The 17,085-nt window shown below is 53.2% G+C and overlaps 1 protein-coding gene across 20 annotated transcripts in view; it reads right to left on the reverse strand.

Moving 5' to 3' along the window:
* Positions 1-17,085, reverse strand: part of ATP2B2 (ATPase plasma membrane Ca2+ transporting 2) — a 382,664-nt gene that overhangs the window by 69,288 nt on the left and 296,291 nt on the right. For all 20 annotated transcript variants that reach the window (XM_045384728.3, XM_005547813.5, XM_074032979.1 and 17 more), the window contains 2 exons: positions 10,755-11,012; positions 9,620-9,745 (listed from right to left, as the gene is read on the reverse strand). In XM_045384728.3, the coding sequence (XP_045240663.1) occupies positions 9,620-9,745; positions 10,755-11,012 (384 nt within the window). The remainder of the gene's footprint in view (positions 1-9,619; positions 9,746-10,754; positions 11,013-17,085) is intronic.

The raw sequence follows: 17,085 nt of genomic DNA on the forward strand, positions 1-17,085 counted from the left end.
CTGCCTTCCATGCTCAATGATCTCATCTAGTCCTTAAACTGAAGGAAACTGAGGCTCGGAGTGGAGGAGTGGCCTGCCGAGTCACTCTGCTGGTGAGGGGCAGAGCCTGGACTTGAACTCTCTGCTGTCCCTGAGCCTGTTGTCTTTGTTACCTTCCACTTCACCTTCAGGGGACAAGGCCCTCACATTCTGGTCTGAGACACATCAGTAGAAAGGTTTGTTGGATATGAAGGCATTGGTTCTCCGGCTTAGGTGGCAACCAAGAGGCTGCTCCCCACCTCCCAAGCCAAGACAGGATGGAAAAAGATGCAGGGGGCCAATTTCCACCCAAGATAATCAGACCCCCAAATCACCTTCTAATCTAATCGCTCCCATTGCAGCAGGGAGCTGGCAGCTCTACACCCACATCCGGAGGCAGGGAGGTGGGAGGAGGATGCCAGAGAGGGGCTTAGGCATAGAGCGCTCCCCGCCCAGCCCTGGAGATGCGCCAGGGTGTCCTCCAGAGCCCAGCAACAGCCAGGGCAGGGGAGACGGGGCATCCACAATTTCCCAGTCCTCCCTCCGTCTGTTCTCTGGTATCCCCAAGCCTCTGCTCTTACCTGTGTCTCCCCAGTTCCATTCCCCTCTTTGAGGGTTTGGAAGCCTCCCTGAGGTCCAAACCACTTAGTCAGCGCCCCCTGGATGAGACCTCAGCCTTCTTGGGCCCTGGACACTGAGTCCTGTCTCGTGGCCTCTGCCCTTGGAGTGTGCACAGCTCACTGGGCCTTGGTGTCTACCCCCCTGGCCTTCGCTCACAGTGACCACCTGAATGCCCTTCCTTCACCTCTTGTTCAAAACCTCCTCCACAGGATGAATGCCCTTCGCCTTGGGTGGCCCTCCTGACTCCCACTAGGGGACTTCATCTGTCTCCTCTGAATCACCTGCAGTCTTCTCCGGGGGTGCTTCCAGGCCTGGCTCCTTCACATGACCATGAGCCCCCTGAAGGCACGGTCTGAGTGGGAGTGTCCTCTGGGCCTCCCCCGCACAGCCTGGTTTGGAGCTGCAACTCCAGCACATTTTTTTGTACTATTTTGAACTTTCCAGGGTGGGTATGTACTACATATACAATTGGGAATACTGACACCCCTAATAAATCATCTTTATGTTTTGCAAAGGGTCACATTCATCCCAGCTGTTCCCCCTCCTCCCACACCTCGCTGGGCTGTGCTCTCTCCTCTCCCAGGCCCTCCTGCCAGGGGAAGACTCCAAAGGACTGGGGCATTTCCTAGGCTGTCCCCTCCAGCTCCACAAGTCCCCTGCAGAGGACAATGCTTAACACCATGGCAGAAGCAATTAATAGTAGAGCCACAGACATCCAAGTCAAAGGGCAGTGGGCTAAACCTCTAAAAGGACGACCACAGGGTCTTTGGGTAGGGGGCAGAGGTGGGAGCCTCTTGGGGATGGAGGCCCTGATAGGGCCTAGTGGGACCTCACTGACCACAGTCCGTTGGGCAGCACACTGTAGCCCCCACCTCCTCTAACTGCCCACGGAGCCCTTCAGAAGACAAGCACGGGGAGGGGTGGAGAGAGAGCCCTAGACCCGGAAGAGGGCACCTGGGACCTGGTGTCTAATTCTGATTGCTATGTGACCTTGGGGACAGGCCCTCTCCTCTCTGGACCTCAGTTTTGTCATCTGCAGAGTGGGGAGGGAGCTGGCTTAGGTCACCACATCTCAGCGATAGTGTCTCAACACTCCGTCCCAGGAAGAACAGCCCAGGGCATGTCCTGGGTGGGGTAGACAGCTACATCTCGGGAAGAAGAGGGTGTGGAGAGGCCGGCAGAGGCCTGTGTGGACAGAATGACCAGATGGCACCCCCTTCTGGTGGACAGCTCCACAGTCCTTCACTTGATGGACAGACATGGTGGGGTGTCAACTCCATGCCAGACTCTTGGGCCTGTGGGAGGGACCCCTGTGGTCCCTGCCCTCCAGGAGCTCACAGTCTAGCTGGGGTCAAGGAGAGCAGATAGGCACACAGATCTACAGCAATGCAAGACAAAATCAACCAAAAGATGTGGCGGGCCGGAGGGGACACAGCCAGGCAAAAGTGGGAGGTGTCCCAGTATGATGGCGGTGGGCGGCCGGGCCAAAGCTCAGCGCCCACTAAGGGAGAAGGTGCGTGAGCGGAGAGTGACAGAGCGGAGTCTTTGCTTGGTGTTCAATAGGGAGCCACTGAGAGTATTTTTGGGTGGAGGCGGAGGAAGGAAGAGAATATCTTCTGAGCATTCATGATGTGTCAAGTTCCATCTGAGCCACTTTTCGCTCAGCTGCCATAGTCTGTGAAGTGGTCAGCCTCACCCCATTTCACAGATAGGGCAGCAGCTCAGGGAGTCACCTCTGTATTCAGCCCAGGAAGGCAGAGCTGGGATGGAAGCTGGTCTGTGGCTCCAATCTTGTGCTCTTTCCACCTTGGGGACAAAGTTGGTGGGAGAGCTGCCTGGAGCAGCCCTGAGGAGCGAGAGCGGGGTCGGAGAGCGGTGGGGAGCTACCAGCCATCCCATGGGTAGGAGGAAAAGGGAGCCCAGGCTTAGGGAACACTGTGGTTTCCGTGGATGGGACTGTCTGTCCCATCCTGCCCAAGCTTCTGTCCCTGTCCTAGTCCTGTGGAGGGGATGTTCCTTGGTCTCTGACCTGGCAGCAGAGAATGGCCAGGACCTTCCCAGCTGCAGGCTCAAAGCCCATCCTGGCCTTGGGCCTGTCCTGAACAGCAGGACCAGCCCTGAGCTGGTCCAGATGGTGGCAGTCTTGGAGCCAAAGCCTTCTGTGGTGGCTCGTGGGATATGCTGAGCTGTAGGTAGCAGAACTGGGAAGCCTCCTTTTGCAAAATGGGGTTTCTGAGCCCAGAAAGGGTGAATGACTGAAGTTAGAGAGGACGTAGGACAGTAGGCACTGGACCTAGGGTTCCTTGATCTCCTGGGTGTGACCTTCCAGGCCTCTTTCTGGACAGGGAGAGGGGAGAGGTCATCTCCTCTAAAAGGGTTCCTTCAGTGGGGAGAGGCTGTGAAGAAGGGATAGAGGCCATTTCTGGGGGATACTATCTGCCTCCAGGCACAAGCACCAAACAAAGCCAATATGATTCCCAGCCCAGACACAGTTCTTCCATTATTATTGTTATTAATGCAGTTAATAACACACGCTCACAGAGCACGAGGCAGTAGGCAAAGTGTCCTCCTCACAACAGCCCTGTGAGGTAGGTTTTGGCGCAAGTTCAATCCCCAGCCCCTCTGCCCACCACTTTCTGGCTCAGAGAGCTTGAGTGATGGCCCAGGGTCACACAGCTGTGAGTGGTGGAGCCGGGACTTGAACCCGTGCTCTATCCACTACACCCCGCTGCCTCTCATGGAGAAGAGGCAGGGTAGTGTAATGGAGAGAGTGCGGGCCGAGTAGCATACTGGGCCTTCTGCAGTCACGGTGTCGTCCTAGGCTCCCTGGAGGCGGTGGCAGTGTTGGTAGGTCCGGCTCTCCCATGCCTGGCCTTCTGCTTGGTGGGGTGGGCAGCAGGCACTGGGATGTGGGCAGAGGGTTTACCGATGTCCTGCATGACCTCATGCTGTTAGTGCTCTGGCTGGCAGGGGTAAGGGGGGAGGGTATGTCGGGGTCTTGCAGGGGTTGAGCCATTGGGCCTGCTGGAGCCAGGCCTTGCTGTGTTTTGAAGACAGCCCCGCCATCCTGGCCCCCTGGCTCTAGCCCCTTTCACTGCCACATTGATGGCGTCTAGTCTAGTACTGCATTTCCCAGTGGAAGTTACTACAAGATGCTTCAAAAAGGCCACCCTAGTGGGAAATAAAGTCCATTCAGTCTTTGGAGGCAGGCTTCTGCATAGGGGCTACAGGAAGAGCCCAGAACTGGGGTCTGGCTCCCGCCCTGCCCCTGACCTCTGTGGGGCCTTACACTTCTGATCTGGGCCTCAGTTTCCCCAGCTGCAAATTGGGATAGGACCAGGGTCCTCTAGGGATCATCGAATCCCCTGAAATGCTGCAAGATCAGGCGTTTGGGCATCTGGGATCACTGCTTTAGTGGAACTCTCATGGAAGTTCATGACCTGGGAGGGTTTAAAAAACACTGGCTTTCCAGGAAGACAATGAAAAGATGAGGCGCTGCTCCATGTGAAAGGAGACCAAAGAGGCAGGATATCCAAGTGGCACATAGGGCCCCACAAGGATCCTGGCCTGGAGAATGCTGCAGGCACAATTGGCAGAATGTGAATATGGATGGCACAGCAGGTAACAGTACTGCATCAATGTCAAGTTTCCTGAATTGATGGCTTGTTGTGGTTATGCATGAGAATACCCTTGCTCTTGGGAGATACACCTGCAGTGTCTAGTGGGAGAAGGCCATCACATCTGCATGATGAGGGGGAGAGTGAGATTTGTCAGACAGCAAAGAGGGCAAAAGGTTAGCAACAGCCAAATCAGAGTGAAGGGCATGCCCGTATTCTTTGTACCATCCTTGCAACTTTTCTGAAAGTTTGAAATTATCTTAAAACACAAAGCTAAAAAATAGGCCTAGGTCAGAATTTGCACTCTAGGTCCCACCCATATGTGGCTTGACCCATAGGGACTTTAAAAAATGGGAATTTCTTGCTAATACTTAAACATTGAGAGCTTGTACAGGGAAATCTGGATTTCTGGCTCCTCTTGCAGAGCGAGCACTGAGGTCAGATTGGGCTGGTACTTCTGCAGGCAGCAACGGGAAGCAGCTGCGGTCTGGGTTTGGCACCTGTGCTCTCCCTACCTGGCCCTGGCCCTGCAGACATACAAGTTTGCAATTTCTGAACATTTTTACTCTGTGCCATCTGAAGATACACCAGACACAGGCTTGTGTCTGCCTGTCTGTCCTTGGCAGACAGTAAGTAAGGTAGGGGGAAATCTGCCTAGTTTTGGTGATTTCCTAGGTGCCCTGAGTGTTGAGGTCATTTGAGTCTTTCTGAAGGCTGGTCTGCCCTCATTTGTCAGATGGGGAAACTGAGGTTCTGAGGGGCAGAGGCCACAGTGGGAGCAGTTGGAGGGCTGGAATCTGGGTGTTCTGCCTCCAAATGCCACGTTCCTTCTACACCATATAGCACCTCACACCTGCAGGGTTTGTTTGCAAAGGACAGCCACATGTGTGCATGCCTGGGGTCCCCACAACAGCCCTGTGGGGTAGGCAGTGGGGGCCCCACCAGCTCCACCATTGCACTGACAGAGACACAGAGGCTCAGAGAGGTGAAGGGACGTGTCCAGCGTCACGGGCCAAGCATGATTGGACCAACTGACCAGAACTGAGTGCTTTCTGCCCTCTTCTAAGCTGAACCAGTGCATGAGATGACACACCGGGGAAGAAACTAATCAAGGAACACCCCCTGGGGGAGGCAGGCTACTGCAGGCTGAAGGCAGGGAGGAGTTAGATGATGGAGAGGAAGTGGGTAGCCCAGAGAGGTGGGAAAGGGGAGATATTTGAGATGAAGGATGAGAGGGGGAAATGGATATTTCTGGAGGTTCCAGATTTCAACACAACCTCATGAGCTGGGGCCATAATCAGAAGGGGGAGAAGCTCGTTGGAAGTCCCTGGCTAAGAAGGAGTAGAGTTGGGATTAGAACTCAGTCTGTTTCACCCCCAAGTCCAGGCCCCACCCAAGGAATGGGGAAGGGGACCAACTCATCTTGAGCCTCCCTGTGCAGCACTGTGCTAGTGGATCCACTTACATCATATCATGAACGACATTCTTATCATCCTCCCAGGGAAATGAGCTCAAAGAAGTAAAGCCATGTGCCCGAGGCCACACAGCAAGTTCGCTTGAGAGCTCAGGTCCTGTTCAGCTCAGCCTGACGCTCTGCTCTACCACTCTGCACAGCTTCACCCCACTCACTCTGGAGGACAGAGCCTAAGGTCTGCAGGGCCCAGGGGTGAGCTGGGCACAACCTTCTAAGAGCTTCCAGCTTAGAGCTCCCGGCTGCCCAGACCTGTGTGGGCAAGAGGATTGATGCCGAAACACATCCTGGTAGTGTTGTGTTTGTGGCCAAGGACAAGTGCATGTGGCCAAGGACAGCAAAGCCTATAAAAGTGCGACCAGTGAGATCTGATTGGGTGGTGGGATGGTCTATGAATTTTGTTCTTCATTTTATTTGAGATGGTTTGTGCAGTGCAAAACTCAGTCACCATGATGGGGCTGTGTCTGTTTGGGCCAAGCATGAAGTGGAGTGTCACAGGCTAAAGGTGGGTCCCAGGTGCTCAGGGGGTGACTGCCACAGGGCAATGGTGGTCAGGGAAGCCTTCATGGAGGAGGTGGGGCTTGAGCAGATGGGAAAAAGTTAAGTGGGCAAAGAGGAAGAAACAAGACTAGGAAGAGAGGACAGCCTCAGCAGAGGCAGATTGAAGGGAGCAAGACAAGGTGGATCAGCAGTAGAGGCAGAGTGGGAGACAGGGCATGGTGAACATATTCTCAGGGTTGGGAGGGGCGCTGAATGCAGTACCCACTCAGTGGGTCACTCTCCAACATCCCCACCCGCAGCCTGTCTACATCCTGCTCATAGACAGTCAGTGACGGGGAACTCACTATCTTACAGGCAGCCTCTTTTGTCCTATAATGGTCCCCACTGTTACAGAATTCTCTTTCCAATTATACTGCTTTCTATGGAGCCAGCTATGCCCCTTTCTCAGTTTCTCCCTACGAGTTTGAGCTGAGCCACACTCCCTTGCCCTGCTGACTCTCACGCAATTGGATTTCGGATGCCAGGGCTTCAGGCTCGCCATGGAGCTTCACTTTCTTCCATCTGGTTCATCCTGCATCCTGTGATCATCTTTCTGGATCCTGACAGTTGCTTTCTTTTTGCCACCCTCCTGCACTTGTGGGCTCTGAGAGACTGATGGGAACACTTCGCACACTGCAACAGGACAGAGCTCCAGGGAAGGTCACTAGAAACCATCCACCAGATTACTAGCAACCCAAGAACCAGCAAGAACCCACCGAGATCTCCAGGTTCCCACATGCCCCTCTCCTTCCTGTCCACAAGGACATCCTGGAGACGTTGGCTGACGTCTTCTGATACCCAGAGGCCCCAGGCCTATTCCATCTACCCAGGCTTCCAGCCAGATTCAGACCAAAGCCGCTGGTTCAACTTGGGCTCACAGGGCCTGTAGTGGCTATTTGCAGCCACTCCTTTCTCATCTCAGTGCTCACAGGCCACCATTCCAAAATGACTGGGAATCCTGCCAAGACCAATGCTGACCCCAGCAGCCCAGGCTTCACGGGACTCACTGGGATCCCTGCTGAGACCTGGAATGCCTTCTGTCTGTCCTCAGTCCCCTTGTCCTTCCCCACTAAGGGGTGAGCTCTCTTCCGAGTCTCCAAGGACCTGCAGGCCTCAGCTCTCCTGTAGGATCTCTTGGTCTCCTGGGACTTCTGGTCTCCCTGGAGACATCCCGGCCTCTCCAAGTTTTGAGGCTTGTTGACAGAGTTGGCATACACAGTCAACTGAAATATCATCCTGAAATCTCCTGCTCCCATCCTCTGCCTTCAGCACTGTCTTATTTTTGGCACCTGTGTTCCCTCTGGGCCCTCTTGCCCCTGCTCCTAGACGCAGCCACCCTATGACTCACTCCAGGCTGGATGGTTGGCTTCCCACCCATCTCTGCCCATTGTGTCTTTTCCAGGGTCTCTCTGCACCTGTGCCCTCCTCCTTGGCTGGTTTGTGATGCTGTCAGGCCAGTGATTCTGAACATTCTCTCTCCAGCCTCCTGCCAGCATCCTCCCCTCTTCCCTCTTCTCCAAACTGTCTGAAGTTTCCATCCTCTCAGGCCCATGCCTGCCCCGGGCTTCCACACATCCAGAGGACTTACCTGGCCACTGCCCCCAAGGATGCTCTGTCTGTCAACCACTTCATCCCAGAGGGCAGGACCAGGGCCACAGGGCCGTAACAATTTATTGAACTCTCATGTGGCCCTATGTTCTAAGAGGTCATTTGGGGCATTCTATGGTTTCTCAGTGAGACACTGGGGGCTTTGCACTTGCTGTCTGTCTGCTTGGAATACTTTTCTTCTCATTGTTCTGATTTTAGGTCAAATGCAACCTTTTCAGACAGGCCTTCCTTGACCAACTCAGATTCCTGTGCCTTCCCTGCAGGTCTCTATATCTCACTATGATGGTGGAACATCTTCATCTGACTTACCATTATCTGAAGTTACCTTGCATATTTGCTGGCTTGTTCCTTTACTGGTTCTCTCCTTTACTAAATTCTAAGCTCCAGGACAGCAGGGACCTTGTTTGTTCCCTTAACTAGTGGCACACAGTATGTGCTTAACAATTGTTGGTTAAATAAATGCTGGATAAATAAATGCCCCCACCTCTACTCTTACTCCTACCATCCTGTCCTGTAGACCTGCTTGTATTTCCAGGACATTCCACACTCTTTCAGACCTCTGTGCCTTTGTACGTGGTTCCCTCTGCTAGGAGGGCCGTTTCTCTACGATTGGACTTGGAAAGCTCCTATTCATCCTTTAAAACCCAGCTCAACACTACCTCCTCCAGGGAGCTCTGCTTCTTCCTTGGCTTTCTCACAACACCTTCCTCACACGTCTACTGTAGGATTAGCTGTTGGTAGGCCTGAATCCCCAAGGCCATTTAGGCTGGGGGCTCCCATAGGCAGGGGCTGGGCCTGAATCACTGGTGAATTGGGGGTGGAGATAGTACCAGCACTTGGCCTAAACACCCAGAGTAGCTTTGCAGAGGGTGTTTGCTGAGCACTGCTGGCCAATAAGGCCTTTTGGGTGTCCCTGTGAAAAGGGGTCTCACCTGGCTAGTGTGTCACCCCTGCAGGGTTTCCCCACCTCTTCTCTGCCCCTGAGTGAGCTTGTAAAAATGTAAACATGATCAGCTCACTGCTTAAAACTGTTCCAGAGAATCCTCATCACAATTTCCAAACTGCTGACCATGGCCCATGAGGCCTGACCTCTGGCCTCTCCACTCTATTTCACTGCAGCCTCCAGCCGGTCCTGTCTCTGGGCTTTTGCCCCTGCTGTTTCCTCTGCCTGGTGTGCTCTTCCTCGGATAGTCACAAGGCCAGCTCCTCCTCATCACCCACACTCAGTACACCTTGTGCCCTGTTTGTTTTCTTCACACACTTCTCTGCTCAGGAATTTTCACATCTCCTCCCTGTTCCTCGCTCCGCCACAAGCTCCTCAGGGCTGAGCCTTTCCTGCCTCACTCACTGCTGCAGCCCCAGTGCCGGGCCCAGTGCCTGGCACACAGCCATGGCCAGAACGCTTATCACCTGACTGATTCTGTCTCATCTCTGATGAGAGTGGGTTTCAGTGTTCAGCTTTTTAGTAAACCAAGTCACTAGAAGGCCAATGCCATGAGGGAAGGGATGCTTTGTCTATTTTATTCACTGCAGTCTCCCCAGGGCTCGGGTTGCTGAGTGCACAGTAGGCTCAATGTGTGTTTGTGAGGGAAAAGGAAGGGAGTTCTCACTTGGGGCTGAGCTGGCTGGAGATACCAGAGCCAAGGATCAAAGTCTCTGAGTCCCTTCAGCCTCATGAAGGGGACACATAGGCATCCCCTGTGCATGGCGACGGGAATGGGCCCAACATCAGGCTGAAGCTCACCTGACAGCAGCATGGGGTCCTTGTCCACGGACTTGCGCACCTGGTCAGACTCTCCGGTTAGGGAGCTTTCATCAATCTTGAGGTCATTGCCCTGGATGAAGAGGCCATCAGCAGGAAGGAGGTCACCTGGCAAGAGGAAGGGCAGGGGAGTCAGCAGGCTCTCAGGTGGCTAGAAGGCTGGAACATTCCCTTAAAGGTGCGATTACCAGGGAAGGTTTGCCATCAGGGATAGAATGCCTAGAGCTCACAGGGTGTAGGAACCAAGATGGTGCCCACAGACGGCCCATGTATAGCTCAAGACTGGAGCTAAGATGCACAGAACAAGGCCTGGAGGGCTGAGGTTGGGGACCTGCAACCCTCGCTCAAGCAGGCATGTACTTTATGAAGTGCTTCTCTTGACCTCACCTGACCTTGGAGTGCAGGTCTCCCAACAATTCATTCTTCTTTAGTCTCAGTTATGGTTTGGGGAAATCTTTTGGAAGGAACCAGTCTGTCTTGGCTGGGTAGAGAAGGCCCCAACAAAGTCACATTGTCAAGGGGAAATCAAGTCCTTTATGGCAGAGTGAGGAGGGGCACTCCAATCTCTACCCTTCTGCCTCAACTTACCTAGGACATATCTGGCTCAAACTCCCTTTGGTGCCAGCCTGCCCATTTTCTCCATGGCAGTAGCACAAGTCCAGAATATTCAGTTATCCACTTATAGGCTTTCTAACATCTCCTCTAGCCCAACAAGCATCCATTAGCAGCCAAATCAGGGATGGGAAACAGATTTCATCTAATAAACCCATTCTGAGCATTAGTGGTTGTTGGAACGCTGTGCTGAGAAGGCTTCTGCGGCTGTATGCAGGCTCTGAGCTGTGACTGATTAGTAATGTCTGCTATGGGTGGAAGTCTGGAGAGTGGTGGCACATGTGCCATGTACTTGTCATTTCTGATTTAAATGGATTCTGGGATTGTACCCCCTCCAGGACGTACCCTTCTACCTCCTAAAGGATCTCAGAAGACATCTTGGTTTGGGTTCAGCCTTCAGGAAGGCACCCCCTTCCTTGAGCCAATCTCTTTGCATCAGCCTGGCCTGTCCCACCTCTGCCTATAATCCAGCTTTAGAACCTGGCTCTGTGGCTGGGACACTTACCATATTTGACCTGGGCTATGTCCCCAACCACGATCTCAGCCACAGGGATCTGGACCACCTGGCCAGCCCGGACCACGGTGAATTTCTGTTCCTGCTCGATGCGGCTCTGCAGGCCCCGGAACTGTTTCTCTTTGCTCCAGTCATTGAAGGCCGTGACCAGGACCACACAGATAACTGAGAGGAGAATGGCAGCCCCCTCGATCCAACCTGCCTCTGCCTCTCCTTCATCCTCTGCCCCACCCTGGGCCGTCGCGCATCCTGAAAGACCAGATAGAAGCAGGCAGGGTGAGGTCAGCCAGGCAGGAGAAGCCTCATGGGCTGGATTTACAGCTCAGCTCTGCCAAGTAACAAGTGTTAAGAATCAGATGATAATTATCCACTGATTCAGTGTGTCTGGGAACCAAACCCTGTGGAAAGTACTTCACACAGATTGTCTCACAGGGAGGGGACTCACACTGCCCATTTCACAGATGTGGAAACTGAGGTTTATCAGAGAGGTCAAGTGACTTGCCCACGCTATGAAGGGCAAGTAGGAAGCTAGAATGTGAACCCTGGCGGTCTGGCTTCAGAGCCCACCATCTTAGCCCCTTCAGTTTTCTGCCTTTGTTCTAGCTGTGAGATCTTGGGCAAATGACTCCCTTTCTGAAACTCGTTTTCTCATCTGGGTAAAATGGGAAGAATATTCTTTATCTCGGGAACCTATTGTGAGAGTTGAAATTCAATGTGGTAAAGTTCACGGACTCTACAGCACAGACAAGGCACAGAGGAGAGAAAAGATAATTTAACTGATGAGAAAAGACAAGGAATTTTCTCTAATTCATGAGAAAAGAGAGGAAGCGAGGCATTTTTTTTCCCAGAACAAAGGCAGCCAATACTCCATGTGCTTGAGGGTCTGAGAAGGCAGTTTTGCTGAAGTCCTCTTCTGTTGGAGTCTCATTACATTGCCTAGGCAGGTTGGGAAGATGAGCTGGTTCTAATCCTGCTGCTGCCTCTGCATGATTTTGGGTAAGTCATTGCCCTTCCCCAGCTTCAGTGGCCTCATCTGCAAAATAGGGATCACTGAGACCACCTTCTGGGGCTCAGGGAGAGGAAGGGGGAAACTCCTCGCCAGAGCTCAGCGCACAGGAGGTTCTCTAACTCAGTTCTTGTCAGATGTCAGCTGAGGAGTGAGCCGCCCTCCACAGTGAGGACACTGATGCTTGAGCTGCAGGCCACCTGTCTGACCTACAGTGACCCTGCATCCCACACCCTTGCACCACTGAGCCTCCCAGTCTAGGCCCCCAAAACTCTCGAGGTCTGCCTGGCCCATGGGGTAAAGAGAAAAAGAAGAACCTAAGCACATCAGATCTGAAGGCATCAGACCCAAAGGCAGGTCCTACCCATGCAGTGCTGGGCCTACGGCCCTTCCATGCCCCTTTCCCATCCCCACAAGGATCCTGAAAGCAAGAGGTGGAGGCCCAGGAGGTGAGGTGCCACAGTCAGGACACACCCAGCCTTCATTTCCCCTGGGACCTGGGGAGCGGCCATTTCCATGGAAAGGAATCTCCAGCAGCATCTGACCATCCTTCCTGGAAAACTCAGAGCAGTTCCCCTCCACAGGGGCCAGGTGGGGCACTGGATACCCTGCAAGGCCTGCTGTGCACCCAGCATTCACTTTAACCCCTAAGGGGGCTGTTCAGAGAGAAGCAGAGACTTACCTGCGGTCACACAGCAGATAATGGGAATTTATCCAGGTCTGGAATCTGACACCAGACCTGGCCTGTTCACTCTCCCCGAGCCCAGCAGTCCCCTCTGCCATGTGTTTGCCAAAGATTCATGGCTGAGCATCTGGAAATCCAGTCTGTCTCAAGGAACAGAGAACAGAAGCTTCAAGAGACCCCAATGGAAGCTTCTGGAAAGCCAAGGGTCAGAAGCAACATGACAAGAAGGCCAAGTGACACTCAAGGAATGTTTATGGGCTTTTGGCTCCTGGAAGGGTGGGGCCCAAGTCTGGGGAGATACGGAATCACTGCGGCCCAGCTGCATGTGCCACTGGAAAATTCCAGGTCTTGCACTGAACCAGCCGTTCCCTTCGGGCCAGGAAACAACGCCATCATGTGGGGTTCCCAAGTCACCTTTCTCCCCCATTGGGAGTTTCAGACTTTTCCAGTAATTTAAAACTGTTCAGCAGGACCAGGCTTGGAGTAATGGTAATCATAATTGTGCTAACGGTAACCACGTTTGAATCCCAGCTGCGCTAACTGCTGGGTGCCCATGAACTTGCTATGTAACCACTGTGCCTGCCTTGTTTTGGTTTTCCTCATCTGCAAAATGGCAGGTGCTCTCTCATAAGGTGGTTGAGAGGCTTAAGAGAGAGCCTTCAGGTAAAATACCCACTGCAGTGAGCACACAGTAAATGCTCAGTTAAAGCTGGTGCTTCTTATTTTCCAGTGTGTGGGTGAGCATTACTGCATTCAAGTTCCACAGCCCGGCTTTATGAAGCCCTGAGGCCCACATTACAGAAGGGGCTCCTGCTAGATTTGAGTGACATATGATGATGGGAGGAGAGGAAATGGTGAATGGTGCCTCCTGTACCACCATGAATGACACCAATAGAGACTCCAAAGACTGGGAAACATAGGTGAACCTTGCTAAACAGAAATCCAGTATATGGAAATGCATTATCTTGGGGCTTAGGGGCAGGGAGGGGGAAGGAGTGGGATTACAGAGCCCCATGCTGCATTTTACAAGACCTTTGTTATCCCCTGCCCCTTGCTATGTGCTCTGGAAATGGGAAGGCTGTTATTTCCTCTGCTGTGTGCCTCCTCAATGAGGCCCCCATTAGAGCAGCTACAGGAGCATTTGGACACTTAGAGCAATGACAAACCTTCGGGTTCTGGAATCAGAAAGACCTAGTTCAAGTCCAGCCTCTGCTGTGTGACTTCAGGTAAGTGACTTGGCCTCTTTGAGCTTCAGGTTAGACAGCTGTGAAGTGGGATAACCCCAGGGATTTGTGAGCTAAGGGCCTGGCACATGATAGATACGTGGTAAAAGTTGGTCCTCTCCCCTTTTCATTAGCTTTTTTCCCTGGACTGGCCTCTGAAAGCCAAGGGCACAGTGACTGAGTGGGATTTGCCCCATTCCAACTCCCAGCCCTACCTGCTGCCCTTGCTGACTCAACACCAAGGAACCCTCTGGGCCTCGGAGGGTACTCACTCTGCCAGCAAAAGCCGATTAGCTTTTATCTCCAGAGAACTGTCTGATGGTCACACGGTGACCAGGGATGGCTAGAAAGTGGGAGTGCAGATGACTGGGGCAGGGATTTGGCCACCTGGAAGCTGTCTGACCCTAGGAACAACGCCTGCTGCCCCTGGAGCAATTAGGGAGAAGAGAATAGGAAGGGGAGGGAAGAGGGGAGAGGGTGGGTCCCGCTGAGGTCTCCTCTGGAGCTCCCTTGGACTGGGGCAGGGACAGGATCTGGAGACTGTGGCCATAGGGTCCAGGCAACTGCAACTGCTCTCCCTGGACCTGGGGCTGTAGAGGGTGTGGCCTCTCCCTGTCTGTGTAAGCTTGGGGAACCCACTTGGCCTCTTTGGGCCTGTCTGCATGTTCACCAGTACAATGGGGAATCTGCCTCCCAGATGGCTACCAGGGCCTGGTATCCAACAAAGATCCTCAAAACTAGTTGAGCCATAAACATTTTCTAAACACCTACTATGTGCCTGTCACTCTGCTGGCACTCTGACACTAGGGGAGCTGTCACCAGCAGGGGGTTGGGGGCACTGAGTGTGCCAATCCTAGCCCTGCCATGAACATGCTGTGTGACCTAGGACAAGTGCCTAGAGGTCTCTGAGCCAGGTAATTCTTCATGTACAAAATGATGTTGGTAGAGGACTAACAGGCTGCAGAGTGCTACAGCACCCACAGCCCTGCCCCAACTGCTTTCTGAGTGATGAGTATGAGATAAGACCTTCCCAAGGTTACATACCAGGAAGTGATAGAGCCAGGACTCAAACGAGGGTTCCTGGCTTTAAGTTAGGGGATGCTTTTATACCTCTTCACTCCTGCTCATCAGGGGGCATCTGGCCCAGCCTGGCCCAGCTTGGCCCAATGGTTTTAGGGAAAAGGATGAGATGACATGTGGGGCAGAGCCCCAGGAGTTAGGCATTAGGTAAAACTAGACAGTGTGTACAGATAGCAACAGTGTCACCGCTGGACAAGGGCCCTGTGGTCACTCAGCAAACACAGTCATGCGCTGTGTGAGGCTGTCTCTGTTACTGACCGACTGCATTTACCGCAGTGGTCTCATAATATTATAATACTGTATTTTCACTGTACCTTCTCCGTGTTTAGATACATAGATACTCACCATTGTGTTACAACTACCTACAGGATTCAGTCTGGTCACGCGCTGTGCAGGTGCGTAGCCTAGGAGCAACGGGCTGCACCATACAGCTCAGGTGTGTAGTGGGCTGTGCCATCTAGGTATATGTAAGCACATTCTACAATGTTGGTACGACGATGAAATTGCCTTAGAACATGACATGTCCCTGTTGTTAAGCGACACATGACTGTATCTACTAACCACCTACAATGGGCCAGGCACAGCGAGAAACTCATACACTCATTGCATGTGTGACTCTAATTCCACCCATCAACATTGCCAGTGACCAGCCCTGTCTGACAGAGGGAGAAGGTAAGGCCTGGGCAGGGGCAGTCACTGGCTGGGAGCTGCTGCACCTGGATTTGAACCCACATCCCACTGGGTCCCAAGGCCCTGCTTTGTCATCTGCTAAGAGCAGGCCTCCCTCTCGGAAAGATGTGTCTTCTGGTGGGGGCGGTCAGCCCTGTAGTGCTGCCACCATGCTGTATTCCTTGCCTGCCCCCAGACCTGGTCCTGGAATGAGTCCAGTTGTGGGTTTTTCATCCCTGGCTCTTGAGTTTGTCCCCAGTGCGGGAAGCCTGAGGCCTGACTTGGGGGCCCAGGCCACAACTCTGGGTGAGTCCCCACCCTCCGCTCTTGGAGCTCCAGTTCCCTCACCTGCCAGATCGGGTGGGGGTGGGGATGCCGTGTACCTGGCTAGCATCAGAGCTCAGGGCTGAGGATGTCCATTCCAAGGCATTTAAGATAATGGCAAGTGAGAAATAAAACTGAATGAGTTCAAACAACGTGAGCACTGGGGATTTGGTGAGGCCGGTGGTGGAATGTTGCCCATCTTTCCTATGGGTGCCAGGTTATAAATAAGCCCCTCCCTGCCTTCCTTCTTCCTTTCCTTTTCCTTCTTCCCCCTAGCCTGCGCTCCCTCCTTCCTTCCTTCTGCTGACAGGGCCGGTGTTGCTCCTTCTGTAGAACTTCCTGAGTCTGTTCTGTGCACAGGGCTGCCTGCCCTCTCAGAAGCAAGGCTCTCTGCCTGGCTCAGGCTCTAACTTCTGGATCTTTAGACCTGGGGCGGACACGGGCAGTGGGCCTCTGAGGACTCAACATGACAGGGGCTGGAGGCAAGAGTGACAGGTGCTGGGGCTTTGGAACCTGTGACTCTAATACGCTCACACTGTCCACCCCCGCATTGCTGTAGAGGATACTAGAATTGTGTGGTGTTAAAAAGAACGTGGTCACTTTTCCAGAAACCAGGAGCGATCGGCCACATGGGGACACCTGCTTCCTGAAGTTGGCTCAGGGCTCCATGCTAAGTGCTTTGCATTATTTCCTTCAATCATCACAAGAGCTCCACAAGGCAAGTACTATCATTCACCCCATTTTATGGATGAAGACACTGAGGCTGAGCACATGGAGGGCCGGCCTGGGTCCAGGGCCAGACAGGCAGATCCAGGCCCTGTGCCTAGGCTCTGATCGCTGGACTCTGGTGCCTTCCAAGATGTGGCAGCTGGTGTCAAAAAGAAATTGGGTGCATTTCATGATTTCAAACAAAACTCAGTAGCACCACAGCAATGACACAATTTCAACACTGGCTGCTCAGGGAGGGCCCTGTTGGGGATCTTTGGCCGAAAGTTCCTGGTCTGTGAAATGGGTGTGAGGGTTCACTGAGAACCTGGACATAAAGTGCCATGTGTACTGGGTGCTCAGTCACAGCTGGACCCCAGTCTCTGGAAGGCTGTGTGCAGGGAGAAGGGAGCCAAGAAGGCCACATAACTGTCCCTGTCAACTTCCCTGGTGAAACTGATGTCTCCTCAGGGCTTTTTGTTTGTTAGTTTGTTTTTGCACTTGGTGGCTGGGGATTGGTGGAGCCCAAGCCTGACTTGGGGCACAGGAGTCCTGGAAACATGGAAGGCCCAGAGCTCAGATCTCAGGCCAGGGCATGGGCTTTGGGAGAAGGAGTCAGGATGGTCACAA

Source organism: Macaca fascicularis, chromosome 2 (assembly GCF_037993035.2).
Source record: "Macaca fascicularis isolate 582-1 chromosome 2, T2T-MFA8v1.1".
NCBI lineage: Eukaryota > Metazoa > Chordata > Mammalia > Primates > Cercopithecidae > Macaca > Macaca fascicularis.